Source organism: Tachysurus fulvidraco, chromosome 20 (genome assembly GCF_022655615.1).
Source record: "Tachysurus fulvidraco isolate hzauxx_2018 chromosome 20, HZAU_PFXX_2.0, whole genome shotgun sequence".
NCBI lineage: Eukaryota > Metazoa > Chordata > Actinopteri > Siluriformes > Bagridae > Tachysurus > Tachysurus fulvidraco.
In genome coordinates, this window is record NC_062537.1 from 8,951,787 (window position 1) to 8,970,137 (window position 18,351).

An 18,351-nucleotide genomic window follows, 5' to 3' on the forward strand; every position below is an offset into this window, starting at 1 on the left:
TTAGTACTGCAACAGCATAGTGTATCTAAGCCTTAGCCTTGCCCAATTATAATGTATTGTTCTGTATGTAATCTGTATGTAAATTCACTACGTGTGATTTTGAGCTTGAGTCATTTTGGGTCATCCCAGAAGGTTAATTGGCTAATATAAATTAGAAAATTTAATATAAATTGCCTATAGGTTTTAATAAGTGTGTGTGTGTGTGTGTGTGTGTGTGTGTGTGTGTGTGTGTTTAGTATGAGCACTGAGGGAGCAGAAAACTGTACAGTGTAATCTCAGGTAAGGCCTGGACTGAAGAGATGAACTGATGAGTCGGACTTTGAACAGCCTGCGGTTAAACCCTAAACCTTCAAAAAGAATATAAATCAGAGGTACTATATAAGACCAGTCTACAGTGTTGATTTTCTTTGGGTAGAAGGTAGAATTTAGTTTAAAAACTACTTTTTATACTGAATGTTTCTAGTACACAGTATTTTGACATGACTAATCAGTGCAAGTATATTTCATATACCATTTTTGACTCATGCACATATACAATATGTTGCTAACAAATGACAGGAAAAAATAATCCATTGATCCATTTATTCACTAATTTATTCGTCAGTTAATGTCAGGTCTGTGGATCAGGCACCACAAAGCCACAATACATACAGAAAGGGATGCCAGTCACTCACAGGGCATGCACACACACGTTCACACACTCATTTACACGCAATTAGCATAGCCATTCCAGTGATTTGCATGTTTTTGGAGGTGAGGGGAAACGGGAGAAGTTGAAGGAAATACACAGTAACCTGAGCTCAGGATGTGAGCCAGTAATTTATATTAATCCTGGTAAGATTTGATGCAGATGGCTGCTATTTACGTCAGCAGATATCAATTAAGAGGTCAATAAGAGTGTACGAGAGCAGACATGGCTTTGAAGCAGTACATGCTGAAAATGTGTCAAAACAAGTTTAGTACAACTTGCGACTTATTTTTTTAGTACTATGCATCTTGATTATACGGCATAGCCCTTAGCAGTCTTCTTTGGTAGAAACTATTGTGGTACCTCTTGTGGTATATACACTCAGCAAAACCCCCCAGTGTTTATTAAAGCTTCAATGAAACTGTGTAATACTGGGGATTTCTCTGTGTATACATCAGTATTGCATGTGTAGTTTTTTAGTCCGTTGAGATTCCTCGTTATCATGTGTAGGTTTTTCTCCTCTGGGATTCCTTCTCTGCCTTTCTAAGCTGGGATGTTATTTACATAAGCTGATCTTACACACACTCACCACCTAGCTCGTTCAGATACACTTCACTCATTTCCTTTTGAATCACGAAGGAAATGTTGTGGTTGCATTGTGGTACACATGTCTGTTACAAGGCAATGTAGCTTAAAGAGAGAAAATTCATCAGAACCACCACTGATAGGCTTCTTGTGAATAAGCCAAGACTCTCTGACCCAACTTTCCCTCCTCAGCCCGCTCTTGTCTTGTCAGCTTTGGGATTATAGCTCCTCTCATCCATACACTAAGCTTTGCGAAGAACAATGACTCTCCTTACTCCTCCCGACTCTATGGCTTTTTTCCCCAAGCTGGGAATCTGATGAGGAATGTTGGAAGTGGAGACCTGACCTGAAGGCTCTAGGTGTAGCAGAGATTTAGATGTGAAAACATAATTTACTCCCAGTTAGTAGTTTCTGATATCACAGTTTCGAGTTTTCACTGTTTTTTTTTTTTCAGAAAGCATTGTTAATGAAAAAGACACTGCATTGGTCCTTCTTTTAAAAAAAGGTGCAGCATATTGCAAAGGGACTTGCCACACCTTCTCCTCTAACATTATTACCCATACCAGTAGAGGTTGACATTTGTGAACTTTTTCACATTGCTTTTTCACGGTGCACCATCATAACCTCACTGCAGCGCTAATTGTGAGCTGTTGTGGTCTAAGAGAGAAAGAGCAGAACATTAGTGTGAATTATCTCACCAATGTTGTATGAGATGCCAGAGAAGGGCATTGATGTTGCGTATATACAGCACTGATAAGATCAGCTCTGTGGGTGTTCTGTTATTTTCATGTTAATCCTGTCAACAAGGTTAAATGCAAAAATAAACGCTCTCAGACCTGTTTGGCTTTCGCCTACTGTGTTTTTCCAAAAACTCTATGAGCACACTGTTTATATTACAATGTTTTTCAGTTATAATGTTTAACAGCTGGGATTATGAATTTATAATGTGAATTTGTAAAGCAGGTGACTGAGAGAGAGGGAGAGGCCAGGAGAGCAGGAGAGAAAAAACTTGCTTGCTCCTGTTGGGACAGGTTTGAAAGGGTAGCTGCACCTATTTGGATTGTATGGAACAAAAGAAAAAGTGCTGTCACAAACACGGCACAGAGGGAAGACATTAGAACACAAGCATTAAAACATTAAAACCTGATACCTGTGAGCTCTGAGGGTGTGTGTGTGTGTGTGTGTGTGTGTGTGTGTGTGTGTGTGTGTGTGTGTGTGTGTGTGTGTGTGTGTGTGTGCGCAGAAGAGGTGAAATAATAAATGTTGTTTGGGGGGATCTTAGTAGGTGCAGTTGGGGGTCTGCCATGCAGAAAACTAGGCTAAACAAAGCATATAATGTTATATAGCATTAATTCTTTCAAGCCTTGGTTTGGTAGATTTTCAGGTGATTTGCAGGTGATTTCCTTTGTCTTGTGTTTTCTTATGACAGCACTGAATGTGGATGCTGCATATGAAAGGGTTAAATGATTCTAACCATTGCTTTAATGTGCAATTCAGCAAAATAATAAAAAAAAAATTCGATGTCGCAGTTCCAGTTTTGTGCTGGTAATACCAATACAACGGATGCATATTTTTTCATTTCAACAACTGAATTGATTTTCAGAACTGGATTACTGCTGTCTAAATGAACCCAAACAAAGGAAAGCAGATTAGATTTACCTGAACATCTATGAAATAATAAAAAATATACACAGCTGGTTGTGAGATTGATTAAGAGACATTGTGTATGCGTGTTCTTTAATGGCTCAGCAAAATAACAAACAGCCTTGCATGTCCTGATTGGGTTCATTACTTTGTCTCTGCTCTTCTGCTCTGTCACTAAATGTACAGACACTGAATTACAGACTCCAGCTGAGAGAACAATAGAACACTCTCTCTCTCTCTCTCTCTCTCTCTCTCTCTCTCTCTCTCTCTCTCTCTCTCTCTCTCTCTCTCTCTCTCTCTCTCTCTGTCTATCTTCCCCCTGTTCTCCCTTTCTTCTCTACCACTGGGCTTCAGGGAGTTCTCTAACCCCACTCATTGCCCCGGGCCTTAAGCGAAGCAGCCCAAAACGAAAGACTAAGCACTCAACTAACTAGAACTGAAGTAGAAGTGGGAATATGCAGTTCCATCCTCATCTTCATCTTCCCCCACAGCAATTCTTCCTCTTTCAGTTCAGACTGTTTTTCTCTGCATCCTTTCTCATTTCATCACTTCTCTGCATACATACTCATCACTGCAAGCCGGCTCTTCTAGCCGAAAAAAGGGAGGATTATAATAACTGTGAGTTTGCAGCTTTCCCCCGGCTGCTTAGAAACCTGTCTGAATGATTCATATCCAGGGCTGTTGCTAATTCGTTTATTTCAGTTCGTGTATTCCAGTTAAATGTGAAGCAACTGTGTACAGGATGTTAGGGAACATTTAGAGAAGTGTACTGAAGAGTTGCTATTTTCGGTTAAGGTCCGTATTGATCTAAGGTTGTAGCTGGAGTGTAGTGCTACTATGAGGAGGAATGAAGAGCTGGAGGGAAACATTGACCTCCACTCGAGTTAGGGGGCAGGGATGACCTCCTCTCAAACCCCCTCTACATTACTCCACAGGAGTCTATTCTTCTCACAAAATATGTCATCAGATACGGGGGAGGAGCTGCTGGAGTCATTCATTTCCATTATCCCATTATCCTGTGCTCTTTCTCTTCTCTAGAGTCTGACTGCTGAATTTTGAGTTAGGTGATCATCATGTTCCTTTGAAATGGAGCTAGAGAAAGAAAGGGGGATGCAAAGGCTTTGCATAAACAACAAATGACTTGTTTCTGATGATACATTTTCTAATTAGAATGTGTTATGTTTTTTATCTCCCTGTTGCATAAGGATGGTTTGGGTGGATTCAGATTTGCTCTTCCTTGATAGGAAGGAAAGGGTGCAGATTCAGTATGTGATGACTTACATTACAGCTCTATTGCATTTCTGTATGTAGGAGGTGGTAATGTGTGTGTGTGTGTGTGTGTGTGTGTGTGTGTGTGTGTGTGTGTGTGTGTGTGTGTGTGTGTGTGTGTGTGTGTGTGTGTGTGTGTGTGTGTTAATAACAGGCTTCAGATCAGAACATCCTACACACTAAGGAGGAGATAGGCCTCCTACTAAGTGCCTGTGATTCAAGTTTCACAAAGTTATGCATGTAGGCTTGCAGGAAAGGTAGCAGACATGGCAAGCTGTGATGAAAACATAAACATGGACGTACCTTTTCTCTTCTCTGTCTTTCTACCTCTCTTTTCTTTTTAACTCTCTCCTTGCTTCTGTGCTCAGTTGACACACTGGCCCCATTCAGACTTGATAATAGCATCCGTCTCGGATGATCAGATCACAAATAGACAGCATTAAATACAGGTCTCAACAGAGTCGAATGTGTCTCGTCACTCAGGCACTATACAGACCTGTACTTAGCGCTGTCCACTTTTGATCCGATGGTCTGAGACAGATAACCGCTCACACCAGCTTTTTCATGGGTCATGAATGAATGTTTTCAGTGAGCACTTTTCACAATCAGTCACCCAAAGATATTTCAAAACCATTGTCCAAAGTGCCAGCCATTTTAAAACATAAACTTCCATTGGATGTCATTTCATAATTAAATAGTCTGTGCTCATATGGGTCGATAAAAGCTTTGCTCCTACTGTCATGTGGGTTTCTTTGTTTTGTTCATCTAATCAACTTTCATGTACTTTCAAACAAAAGCAGACGGAAGCAACAAACAGAAAGAGAGGAAAGTAAAAGTTAAATATAACTTACATAACTACATAAATTTAGTCACTGCATAGCAAGAGTAAAGCACACTGTCAGAGTCTCTTACAAACACCTCTAATAAATGTGAAAATGTGCTTGTAGTATAATTAGCTTCAGTATTTTAGTTTCTTGATCCGGCAAGAATGTCTAGAGACTTATGTGTTTTCTGAACATTCAGTGTGTACTTTGGCTTTTTATTGTTGCAATTCCATGCAAAATTCTAAATATCTTTAACAAGGACATCTGTAAACATACAAACTCAAAACTTTACCCTTTAAAACTTTATATTATTATATAAACATCATGAATAAAGAATAGCCTTTTTTAAATAATGCATATTAGTCGTCAAGAGTTTTTTGCTAACAGTAGGAAGATGTGAGCGTATGCGGAGACTTTGCATGACTGGTATAGACGTTTATTTTGTTTTAATACCTTTTTTGTTACTGTGGATATTGTGCTACTATATATAGGTCCATGCCTGTAGAAAAGCAGCTTATATGGAACAAAAAATAAAATGGTTTTTGGAGCTACAACAACTGAAATCTGCTCTGCTTCCTGAAATGGTTCTTCGGATTCTGGAAAATTTGATAGTAGATTGTTGTTGTTGTTGTTGTTGTTGTTGTTGTTGTTGTTGTTGTTGTTGTTGTTGTTGTTAATGATGATGCTGCTGCTGCTGCTGATGATGATGATTGTACATTTTTCACATAGTTGCATATTTTCCTGGTCTGTAATTCCAAAAACCTTCCTTGGTATACTGAATATCACTGATTGTAGTAGTTTTGGCTAACAATAATATACCAGATTCCTTTGTATTGTTTTTGTCACTACTCCTTTAATGAGCTGTTTGAGATTCTGTGAGACTCTCTGGCAGAATAGTGTGATTTATAACAGGTTTTTGTTACTTAATCACACCAGAAGGACACATCAGCCTAAGACGATAATGAAACAATGAGAGAAATCTAGTTCGAACATTATTTCTGTTATTTAATGACATTATTGTAGGAATAAAGCTGTGAATAACTTTTCTTTTCATTTAAATCCTTTAAGAAAGGCCTTCTGATTCCTGCCCACATGGAATTAGATAAGTGAATAAAGAAAAACTCTTGAGATAAGGAAATGAAAAATGGGGCTGGGTATGTTCCTGTGAAAATCATTCCAATCAAGAGTTATACTGGAAGTTATACTTACAGTTTAAGCCAGATGAAAAAAAATGTTTTAGTTTACAGTTTACAAAGGAATTCCTGTGACAGATTATCACGATGATCAGCCTGTCAGTTTCCCCTCTGAGATCTAGTTGAGATCTTCATCTTTTGTGGTGGAGATTCCATTCCACCAGCTGTTGTGACAGATGAGGAAAGACAGTAGGAAAGGAAGAGCTGTAGGGGAAATGACACAGGGGTGATGAAAGGAGAGGAGGTTGGAAAAAGAAGAGTAAAGTGCAACCGGGGAAAGAAAAGGGGGCCAAATCAAGTTCGTGAAAGGCTACAGCAGGGTTGACTGCTAAAGTGCATGGTAGACATACACACACACACACACACAGAGAGAGAGAGAGAGAGAGAGAGAGGGGGGGGAGAGAGAGAGAGAGAGAGAGAGAGAGAGAGAGAGAGAGAGAGAGAGAGAGAGAGAGAGAGAGAGAGAGAGAGAGAGAGAGAGGACACACTGTAGGACAACTTGCTGAAGCACAGCATCTAATGCACTTTATACACTATTTACACACCATACTGCACCTGGTCACTTTAAGGACAATCTTTAAAAACCATACACATTTATGTATATGTATATTTATGTATATGTATATACATTATTTCATATTCTCCACATATTTAAATTTTTTTTAGTTTTCTTATATAGTTTATACTTAATCATTTTATACTTACTTTTTTATACTTTTTTGATATTCTTTATTCTTATACCAGACAGTTGCATAAAGCATTACACTGCATATCGTACCCTGTATGTATATGTATGTGACAAATAAAATTTGATTTGATTTGATTTGATTAATGGCACCACACTCGACCTTTCTCTGTGATTACAGTTAGTGACAGCAGAATAGAACATGATCCAGACAACTTTCTGCTTCATCCCATCGCACCAAACACCGTGGGAAACAATGAGTATCCCATTGAGAGTACATTTTGAAATAAACACACAAACCTCTGCTACTTACTTCTCTCTCTTCTTTGTTCACAGCCTGATTTTTAGTTGATCAAATTTTATATGCTGGAAAATTAATTAGTGTTGCATAAATGAGATATATATAAACAGTCCATAAACTGTTCAAATAAAAACAGCAATACTACACCGATATATGATAGACATATAAAAAGTCTCAGTTAGTTAATTGTGTCCTAGTTTCATATAATCTTCCCGGCTATCAAATGAGCTTGAGAATACATTTCTGAGGCCAGCAGGTGGTCCAATGTGTAATCCAGGATCCCAAACTCAAACGTTATAGCCAGGTACCCCTTTAGCTAAAAGGAATTCCATAACACATCCCTTTAGTTGATGGTTCTACAATTATTCATATATAGCCTCTAAGTGTCTGTAGAGTTTACACAGCATAACACAGAACAATTCCAGTGAGAGGTTAGAAAACCCTATAGGCCGCTGTGCATGAAAATCCTAGGAGATTTGAAAGTTTCCCTCATGTTTAATGTAAACATTAACTGAAGCTCTTGCCATGTGTGTGTACAGTAATAACATTGCAGTGCAACATGGTTAAGTGGATAATTGCACATTGAAAAAATAAAAAAGCAGGTGTACAGGTGTTCCTAATAAAGAGTCTGGTGGGTGTATATGGACCTGTATTTTGTGTAATATAGGTATATGTGAGTATATGTATAGCTTTGGCTATTTTTAAGCTTCTGATTGATTATATGCTGCACCTTCCCTGCAAACATGCCATTGACCTCTTGTTTGTTATTATTCTACCAAAAGGATCTCTCTCTCTCTCTCTCTCTCTCTCTCTCTCTCTCTCTCTCTCTCTCTCTCTCTCTCTCTCTCTCTCTCTCTCTCCCTTTCTTTCTCAGGCTTGGATAAGAGGAAATTAGGTCATGCTTGTACTGAGAGAGATGTAATTGAGTTTTTTTTTTACTTCAGTACTGGAACTGGTCCACTATAATTCCTCAGGCATACAATTCTACACATGAATGATGTTCTTCTTACCAGTCAAATTAGGGGATTTGTGTGTGTGTGTGTGTGTGTGTGTGTGTTTGCTTCCAAATGTGTGGAGGTCATTTAACATTTCCCTAACTCATTTCTTGAGTATTATCCCTTATTTATTTATTTTTTTTTAAAAAAGAGAAAATTACAGTTTCTCACGTTGTTCCGTTTTGTTTTTGCTCCACAGAATCCTTGCATGATTAAAGAAGCTCTGAAAGACCATGAGATGTGTGAACAGTGACATCCCTCTTTGAAGATGTCAGGTAAAGCAAGCACTCATACACAAAGATAAATAACACAGTCCCCATAGATTTGTTATGGCTTTAATAATTGTTGTTAGTATTGTTATGATACAGAAGCTATTAAAGTTGCAAAAAACTGATGTACCAGTTCACAGCTTTAATATTAATGGTGTTAAGCAACAATTAACCTTTATGTATGTTAATGAGAGTATTTGCTTTTAGAAGAAGTGGAAGTAAAAGAAGCCTTTCTTTGTCACATATACATTACACAATACAGTAATATTTTGCACAAGGTCAGCCATTATAGGGTGCCCTTAGAGAAAATATTGTTACACAACAGCTAGGTGTGGTAGGCTTTTTCTGGTGATTAAGATTCACACACACTCTCCAGCTCTCTCTCTTATTGTATTGATGGGGAAACTTTTTTTTGCCATTCACTTTTACCTTAGACAGTGCCTGTTCATCATTTGTAACGTTGTTAGAGGAATGTATAGTTTGCCGGCCAATCAGGTTTGAGAGCGTGATTGCTGGGAAAAGCACAGCTTTCATTACAACTGCAACAATAGGCTTTGTTGTGGCAAAATTCTTAATTTTTTCTTAACTTGCTTCTTGTCTGTCATAGATGCTACACCATGGGAAATATAGAGAGCCAAAATGGAGACCAGAGCTTATACTTCGACGCTCAAAGCCATCTATCACGCAAACACATGTCACACTCACTCCGGATTTCCAATAAGCATTCACGCCACGCTTGCAACATTTCATCTGGTAAAGCCGAGCATCATGGTTCAGAAGCAAGCACCAGATCAAGCAGCACTCCCAGCATCCCTCAGTCGCTGAGTGAAAATGGCCTGGAGCCCTTTAATGAGACAGATGCTCTGACTGGACACGTGTGGGAGGATCCGGTTGGCGTGAACCTGCGGCCAATTTCTTTTCATGACCAGCCTGGTGAACCAAGTACCGCACCTGGCTCAGAGGACGGAGGGGAAACAGTGGTTGGTGATATACAGGATGATGATGGTCTCAATGAGACAGAGAAGACATATCTACAGAAGGTAAATGATCCACCTGGTGAAGGTGGAAGCTTCAAGAACAAGAAGCGCTCCAAATCAGCTGACATGTGGCGTGAAGACTCACTTGAGTGCTCGCTGTCCGACCTTAGCCAGGAACAGTTAACTAGCACAGAGGAGATCATCCACACCACTGAGCCTGAAAAAATAGTAAACAGCGAACATAAGGGTCACTCTGGTGAGAGGACCAATTCTTTAGATGATCTGTGCACAGAGAAGACAGCCACAAACCGTGGCTCTAGGAATCGCAATAAGTACAGACGGGATAGCAAAAGGATGGCAGCAGGGACGATAATCAATAGCATGCTGTCTCCAGATGAGGAAGAAGGAAGTGGTTATGGAGCATACACACTGCCCTGCAGACGCTCACACTGCCTTTCTGAAGGTCCTCCCAGCCAACAACGGACACTGTGCTCCAGCATGCATGGACGGCGTGCACAGACTTCACATGTAAGTACACAAGTACAAATACACATTGTTGTACAACAGTTTCTCTCTTATTAAAAAGATACCAAAAATATTAATACAACTAGCAAGTGCAATTATCAAGGAATGTATGACTAGATTATATATGACTCCTCCGATTGTCATGATTATTGATCTCTCTGTTATCCTTAATATTGGTTCAGAAAAAGCATGAAAGGCCTCAAGCATTTTGCTCTAGAAATGATCTAGAAATAATGCTGTGCCCTTTGAATGTCTCATGCTATTGTATTGGAAATAATATCCAGATTGTAGGATTTAAAGAATGTAAAGGGGTAAAAGGATGTGAAATTAAAAGATGCCAATAGCAATATTTTGCCTTCTACATATTTGCTCTACAGATATTTTGTTTCATAGAGCAATATTTTGAATGTAAAATGTACAAGACCAAACTCAGATACAGTGGTGGGGTGAATGATAGGTGCATCTATGGAAAACTGGCAAATGTTTCCAAATGTGTACACATCCAATGGTCATTGTAGCAGTACTGCATAAGTGTTTAAAAGGGACTAAAACCTCTTCTTAATGTTCCTCATAGGACATCACAGCAGGCGAGGGCAGTGAATATGGAGACAGTGGAATCGATGGTGTGACTGTTGATGCCAAGCCCCAGTCACGTCGCTGCAAAGCCATGTCGGCTTCTTTCTCCGTGTACTCTGCAGTCAGCGCCAGGAGCAGTAGTGGCAGCAGCAGTGGAGGAGGAGGGGATCGGGAGCGACGGTTGGGTGAAGGCAACGGAGTGTATGAGAACTTTCGACAGGAGCTTGAGTCAAGCTCACGGCTGACATGCGAAAGCCTGGAGGAGGCAGGGTCGGCTGTCAGTGATGAGAGAAGCAGTGGGACAGCAAGTTCTGTCTTCCCGTCTGAGGCACTGTTTCTGGAGACAACACATGGTACAGTACGCAAGGCAGGTGCATTGGCTGTGAAGAACTTTTTGGTGCATAAGAAAAATAAGAAGGTGGAGCCTGCAACAAAGCGCAAGTGGAAGCGCTACTGGGTATCACTGAAAGGTAAGAAAACTGATGGACTGTAAATGGCACCTGACTTGTCATTTATTTGACATAGATTCAAGTCGCTGAAAGTGTTCTTAAGTTCTATAATCTTGAATAATTTTACATATTTTTGAATAACTGCTTGGTTTAATAGTAGTTGGTTGGATTTCGGTTATCCTACTAAGTATTTTTCAAATACCTGTGGTTACTTTTACTCCCTCAAAAGAACATGCCCTCACATCCATTGAAGGACAATAGAATTTGACAAACTCTCTGTGGCCTCAGGCAACAACGACATAAAATATCTAACCACCTGTTCCATTTCTTCCTCACTAGCTAATCAATTCAACAGTAAATGTTTCCCCCAGAGCTTTTGATTCCTTTGTTTGATGCATACAACAGCTACAGGATGTAAGATTGTTGAATATCAAACACTCTAGCAACAAAAAATGCTACTCGGCTACTAACAAAAATACTTGTGAGCTACAACAGTGAAGAGAACAAACTAAAACCTGGTTCTTTCCGATATGATTTTTTTTTTATCCCGATCTATCTTTTCCATTCATTGATGTTACTTAATCTGTGTACTTTGTTTGGCATAAACTAGTTAGTGTTAGCATGCTAGTTACAACCACTTCAAGAGTGTACATCACAATGCATCACAGAGTGGACTTCTTTAAAGTATTGAAGTTGTGGTGAAAACATTTGGTGAATCTGTGCTGTATGGGTATAAAATTCCCTGCCTATTCCAACTTGATAACCCTGACCCAGGGCTGAAAGTCAATTATTGTTACAGAACTGACTAGACAATTCACAGCATTTCAGAAACATGTTTATTATAAGACAGTGGTTCTCAAACCAGTCCTAAAGAAGCCGCTGAGGACATGGAGTACAAATAGATAGACCAGGTTTGAGAACCACTGTTTTAGAATATCCTGTCCTGTGTTTTTCCATATAATTTGACAAAATATGTACTCACTGTATATTTCATTTTGGTTACTCAAGTCTATTTGGATTAGATCTCATTCATTATTCCCATAAGATACACCCTAAATATCAGAAATTACATCTCTCCTTGTCCTTTGCACATAAACCCTAATAAAATAATTTAAAAGTATTCTCTCCAGACCTTGTGCTGTAATTCACCTCATCCTTGCTATGTCAAATCAAATCACTGCTGCCCTCCCACTCCTTGACTCATTTTCTCATTACCATGGGAGGGTGGAGATGAATCTTTATACTTTTAGATTCCCTTTTATTTATTTATTCCGTGCTCATTACAAATCAGTTCTGACCTAGCTGCCAAGCCTTAACCTTGAATTTTAATGCAATGCCTGTTCCAGGTTCCATGATGTCTCTTTCTGTGGATTGCAATTCCCAAACAAATCTGGTGTGATATTCTAATTAGGTTTTCACTGTCTGTCTTGTGACCACTGATGTGTGACGATCTCATGTCACACAGATTTTAGTCAAATATGCTTATTTTGTTAAGCTAATGCATTGGATGAGAGCATAGATCCTCTACTGGTTAAAATGATATATAACACAAGCCATATGGGCTGGAATCTTGCTTTTATACCGTACTAGATTTGTCTGTTTGTTACTAGCTACCGTATGCTAACAAACAAAATATCTAATCTCTTTTGTTGTCTGCACTTTCTAGGCTGCACCCTCTTCCTTTACGAGACCGATGGACGATCAGGAATTGATCACAACAGCATCCCCAAGCATGCAGTGTGGGCTGAGAACAGCATCGTCCAGGCTGTTCCTGAACACCCCAAGAAGGACTTTGTTTTCTGCCTAAGTAACTCATTAGGTGATGCTTTTCTCTTCCAGGTTAGTTATTCCTGATTCCAGTAGATAAAGCAATGCTACTGTCTCTTTTTTAAAGCAACAGTCTTTACACAATGATTAGAGACCTCCAGCTATTTAGTACACTACACTTGTCCTAACTAGGTGATAAATTCTCAGAATTTTACAGGTTTCTCAGCCAAACAGGATAGTAGCAGTAGATTGTTTAATCTTTGCTTAAGGCTTCTACTGAACCATTTTATGTGCTTGGAAATATTGCAGGAAATCTGTATGCCTTAGTGGCATTTCACTGTGTTGGATATGATATGTATCTTCGTTTTAAAGGCCAATCTGTCAGGCTTGTTCCAAACTGACCTTAATGTTATTCATGCTATAACGCTCCTAGATAGCAACACAATTTTCGATTTATGTCAGTGTCATAGTAAAATGAGGACCCAACAACCATGTAAATGACCAAATACTCTCTTTTCAGCCATACACGTGCAGGTCTAGTTGTTAGTCAGCAAGTGTTTCCAGTTCTCGGTTGGTTAAATAAGGAACAGCTGTTTTTGTATATATCTAACATAAGCACAGATGTATGTTGAGTACATTTGTAGGCACATGTTTCAGCAAACGTCTAATTCAGTCCACTGTCTAACCACAAACTTCGGTGTGCCTGTTATCAGACGTCAGGGCAGACAGAGCTGGAGAACTGGATCACGGCCATCCATTCGGCATGTGCTACGGCAGTGGCCCGGCAGCACCACCGCGAGGACACCGTGCGTTTCCTGCGTGCTGAGATAAAGAAGCTGGAGCAGAAGATTGATATGGATGAGAAGATGAAGAAGATGGGAGACATGCAGCTCTCAGCTGTCACTGACAGTAAAAAGAGAAAGACTATTCTGGAACAGGTGTGCTATAGAGTTCAATCAGCTTCTCAGATCCTGATTTACTGTAGCACTGTCACTTTTCTTATTCAGTGAGACATTAACAAAACATTCAATGTTTTGAGTTTATAGTGTCAAATTAAAAAGAACAGGTGTGTGTGTGAATTTATTGTTTTAAATAGTTGTCTCAAGGGAAATGTTCTAACCTTTCACTCTGAAACATTTTTGCATGTGTAAGGATTTATGGAAAGAATTTCATGCCCAGGAGGGCATAGTCCTAAATCTGTGTTTTTACATGTGACTGGAATGTAGTGCACACGGTTAAGATTACTGGATTGCCGAAACGCCAGTGTTTTTTTTTTTGCTACTGTTTTTAATTTCCTACAGTTAGGTCATTGTTTTCCTGGGGCCAGTTTTATGCATCCTCTAGAGCTTTCTCAAAACATACTCATAGTTCATCCTGATGGTTTATACAAAATCATTTTATATGGAGTATAGGACTGTTCAAAAGTCTTCACTTATTAGCTATTGTTAACTATTTAAACATATTTATTTATTGATTTCAGCGTTATTGGGTTAGTACAAAGAAAGAAGCTTCAGACTAAAACCTTACAGCCTAAAGCAATATTTTTGTAAGCATTTTTGCTTTAGAGTATTTCTTTTATATGTGTTTTTGGCACAGTACTGTGTGTAGATTAATAGTTGATAGAATAATCTTTTGAGTAGGGTTGCGATAAAATGCTTTGAGTCTTTGAGTAATGAATGGACATTATGATTTGTGTGTGGGAGATTTGTGTGGTGTATTCAGTATGTGTTTGAGAACTGCTTTGTCTGACTGCTTGTTGGGGGAGCTTGGGGGGGGGTGCAAGGGGTTTATGCAAGAGAGAGTTTTCTGTTTTGTGTTGGTCCAATAATGGAGGTGTATACTCCTCCGTTGTTTTTAAATAGATCCAGTATAACGTGTGTGTACATGGTTTTCTCACTAACACTGTTTTCTAGCACTATATAAGTGTTAATATAATTCCTGCCCACAGCACCGCATTCACCACCTCAACTGTCCCTTTCTTATCATATTCATACACTACATCTTTTGTAATAAAAGTAATATAAAAGCTTATAAACACCTAATGCTTTATATATTTTTCCAGATTTGAGAGCATGTTAAGATAATGATTTTTAAGCTGTTTTATTCCACAAAATTCTAGGTCTTAATCTCAAATGCTAGTTGGACCTGAAGCAGTCTCATATAGATCTTTGCTATTGAACTGTATTGTAGTCTTCACTGAGTTTATGCCTCACCTTTGTTTTTCTTTCGGTCTTAGATCTTCCTTTGGGAGCAGAACCTCGAGCAGTTTCATGTGGATCTGTTTCGCTTTCGCTGTTATTTATCCAGCCTGCAGGGCGGCGAGCTTCCTAACCCCAAGCGCCTACTGGCTTTCGCCTCACGCCCCACAAAGCTGGCCATGGGCCGTCTGGGCATTTTCTCTGTCTCTTCCTTCCATGCCCTGGTACGGACACAGACACAGACACACACACACACACAGACAGACAGACAGACAGACAGACACACACACACACACACACACACACACACACACACACACACACACACACACACACACACACACACACACACACACACACACATTCTCACTCACTGTATCCATTATTGCTGAACTCCCTGTAAAGCAAGAGATCATTACCACATTTTTGATCATGACAACTGCCATAAGCCTGTATAAACATTTATTCAATTTTGTTCTAACATAAAATATTGATTTCTACTTTTTCTCAATTATGATGTCATGACAGAGCTGACACAACATTTATTTTCTTTTACATAAATTAGGTTATGTTGTGGCAGATTTCAAGATGGCACAAAATAGCTGGTTCTGAACAACTGACTATGTTATGCAAGTTTCATATGGGGTTATAAACCTGCCAATTGTGTAAAGTGTTGCCAGTGTTTATTTATTCATATATAGCTTTAATGTGTTCCTTTAAACATGTCACTAAAATGTAGTGCAGCAATGGTTCTTTAGGCTTCATATCTGTCTTGCTTGTTTTTAATTTCTTTGAAATATCTTATTTTATTTTCTTACCTTTGGTTTATTTCAATGGAAATCCCTTTGAGCTACATACAGTGTACACAAAAACACACAGCTATAAATGTAAATCTCTGTGATATGCATGCCATTCTCATGTATTAATCTGTATGTGTACATTTTGCCTTCAGGTTCTCACAAGACACATTTACTTATGTAAAGTAATGCGCTCTTATGCGCTCTTATGTAACATCCCTCAGTTAAAAAAATTAATAAATAAAAGACAGGTTTGAGGTATGTAGGCGGACTGACGAAATGGTCCACAAGTACACTCTACTCTTAACACATCTAGTGTGAACACTTAGTCATCATCCCACACTGTACAGGATGGCAACACAAGTTCCTCCTGAAGGAACTATATGAGTTTGTCAGCATTGTTCTTTCCTTCTGTGAGAAGGAATTTCAATGAGAAATCCATTACAGTTTTAAGCTGACAAAAGCATCAGCACTGAGTCATTAATTGGCTTTGTTTGGTTTGTAAGGACATCTATCCATGTAATATATTCTTTGTGAAGATTTAACAAGTTTAAAGAAGCATAGCGTGTCCTTTAAAATAACTCTTTTTGTCTCACAGTCTTCAGTATAAAAACTGAACAGAAAACTCAACCCTGTTCCACCAGGATTCAGTGCATTGGCCCATCAGCTATTGCACTTGCCCTGATAAGAGAGTTGCAATCATATTTTCTAAGTGATTTAGTGCTTTACTAATGACATGTGGGATTTACGTTTTCGTCTTTGCTGCAGAGTTACAGCTTTGTTATGCATCTCTGCCCCTATGTGAATTAACCCAGAAACGCCAGACAGATTCCCAGTCACTACAGGAGGTGAATGTGGATGCCAAGACATTGTGGCTATCTGTATATTCATGCTGTGACCTATATATGCAGCAAAAGAGTTATATTTAAAATCCTATCTGAGTCCTAGGGCTTGCTGAGGCGTCAGCATGTTATATTATCACTATTACTAAGAAATGGTAACTGTAGGGAAGATAAGCTGGGTGCTGTCTATGTCAGCAGGTTTATTTGTAACTTGAGGCTTACTGTTTAATAATATGTCATGGCTAATGCTTCTGGTTAATTTGCATATGCAGTTAAGAGCTCTTTGTTGGATAATTAATTGTTTTTTTGTGCATTTGTGTGGGGTTTCCAGGTTGCAGCACGGACAGAGAGCGGTGTTCGGAGGCGGACCAACGCCCTGTCCCGATCTTCCAGTAAACGCAAGAGCCGATTTTCCTCACTGTGGGGTCTGGACACTACCTCAAAGAAGAAAAGCAAAAGCAGACCCAGCATTAGCCAGGTCTTCACATTAATCTGAATATCTTTATGATTATAGAACATCATTAATATTTGGATGACTGGAATATAAATGCTATTTCTACATTTCAAAAACATGTGATTAAATCTTACAAGATGCATACACTGAAAGATTTCCATGTTTTCTATTGTGTTTCCATTCACAGCATCTGTTTTTAATGTACACAAAAATGTCTCTTTTTTTGTTGCAGAAGTTGATTTCCATCTTTTGATCTTTTGGTTGTTCTTTTTGTTCTAGGTGTTTGTAGATGGCGAGGACCCAGCGAAGAAAAGTCTGGAGGAAATGTTTGGTGATCCGACTAAGGAGAGCTTGGTAAGGAAAATAAAGCTTTACTGCGAATAAGTGAAAAGATATTATTGTGAAAGAGATAAGTGCATCCAAATTTGGGAGGAAAAAAAAGGGGTCTCTGGGGAGAGATGGGGGATGCTAGACAATTTCCCACCCGTCACATATATAACAGATCTGGATGAGACAGATGGTTTCTGTCTTGGTAGGTGAACTGTGTTTGTATGTGACGAGAGAGAGAACCGTTAATGAGAGCAAATATACTATGTTTTTTTGTGAGAGTGTGTAAGAATTTGTATATGTGGTCTAGAGAAAGATTTCAAGTGAATGGTTATGCATACTGTGTGTGATGTAAAAGGAGAATTTAAAAATGGCAGGTATTAGTACCTCACAGTGACTGAACTGTTGCTATTTCATTAGCCTTTTAACAATCTTCATCATCCTGCCATCAGTGTGTTCATGTGTGTGCAACCACAGTCCTTTACACTCCCCTTAATCCCTGTGTGTGGGATCGTGCTCACATTTATTACATAGCCCACCATCAGTGGCATGCAGTAGCCAGATTGCTGGGAGGGAAAGGGAACAGTGAAGCCTGTCACCTGATACGGGATGATAAGATATCAGCACTTGGGCAGTATGCTGCCGCTGACAGCAGGACAGATCTGCAGACAGGCCTGGGAGTCCCAGAGTCCCATACCTTGGCCACAATGCCCTCCTGTTCATCAAATCTCACCCCACTGAATCTCACCCATGGAGCTCTAAGGGGCAAAAAGAGATCAGATATTGTCAAGGTTGGATGCCAAGTTAATTGGATACGGCAAATTAGCTGGAATTAGAGACGGATTTGACTTGATGCATTTCTTCTATATTGATTTAGACAGCTCTGTTTAATTGTGATACGGCTAAATAAAGCACACATTTAAAATAGTACAGGCATGACACAGCGAAGAGTGTGTGTGTATGTGTGTGTGTGTTTTGTTAAATGG

At 39.2% G+C, this 18,351-nt stretch overlaps 1 protein-coding gene across 3 annotated transcripts in view; it reads left to right on the plus strand.

The window, feature by feature from the left end:
- Positions 1 to 18,351, plus strand: part of tiam1a (TIAM Rac1 associated GEF 1a) — a 52,074-nt gene that overhangs the window by 9,708 nt on the left and 24,015 nt on the right. For 2 of the 3 annotated variants that reach the window (XM_047804691.1, XM_027171747.2), the window contains exons 2-9: positions 8,384 to 8,459; positions 9,061 to 9,958; positions 10,530 to 11,001; positions 12,647 to 12,819; positions 13,461 to 13,685; positions 14,984 to 15,169; positions 16,916 to 17,062; positions 17,318 to 17,392. In XM_047804691.1, the coding sequence (XP_047660647.1) occupies positions 9,071 to 9,958; positions 10,530 to 11,001; positions 12,647 to 12,819; positions 13,461 to 13,685; positions 14,984 to 15,169; positions 16,916 to 17,062; positions 17,318 to 17,392 (2,166 nt within the window). In that variant the 5' untranslated portion in view covers positions 8,384 to 8,459; positions 9,061 to 9,070. Of the gene's footprint in view, positions 1 to 236; positions 372 to 8,383; positions 8,460 to 9,060; positions 9,959 to 10,529; positions 11,002 to 12,646; positions 12,820 to 13,460; positions 13,686 to 14,983; positions 15,170 to 16,915; positions 17,063 to 17,317; positions 17,393 to 18,351 lie in introns of all 3 variants that reach the window. The other variant, XM_047804690.1, reaches the window with a different exon arrangement.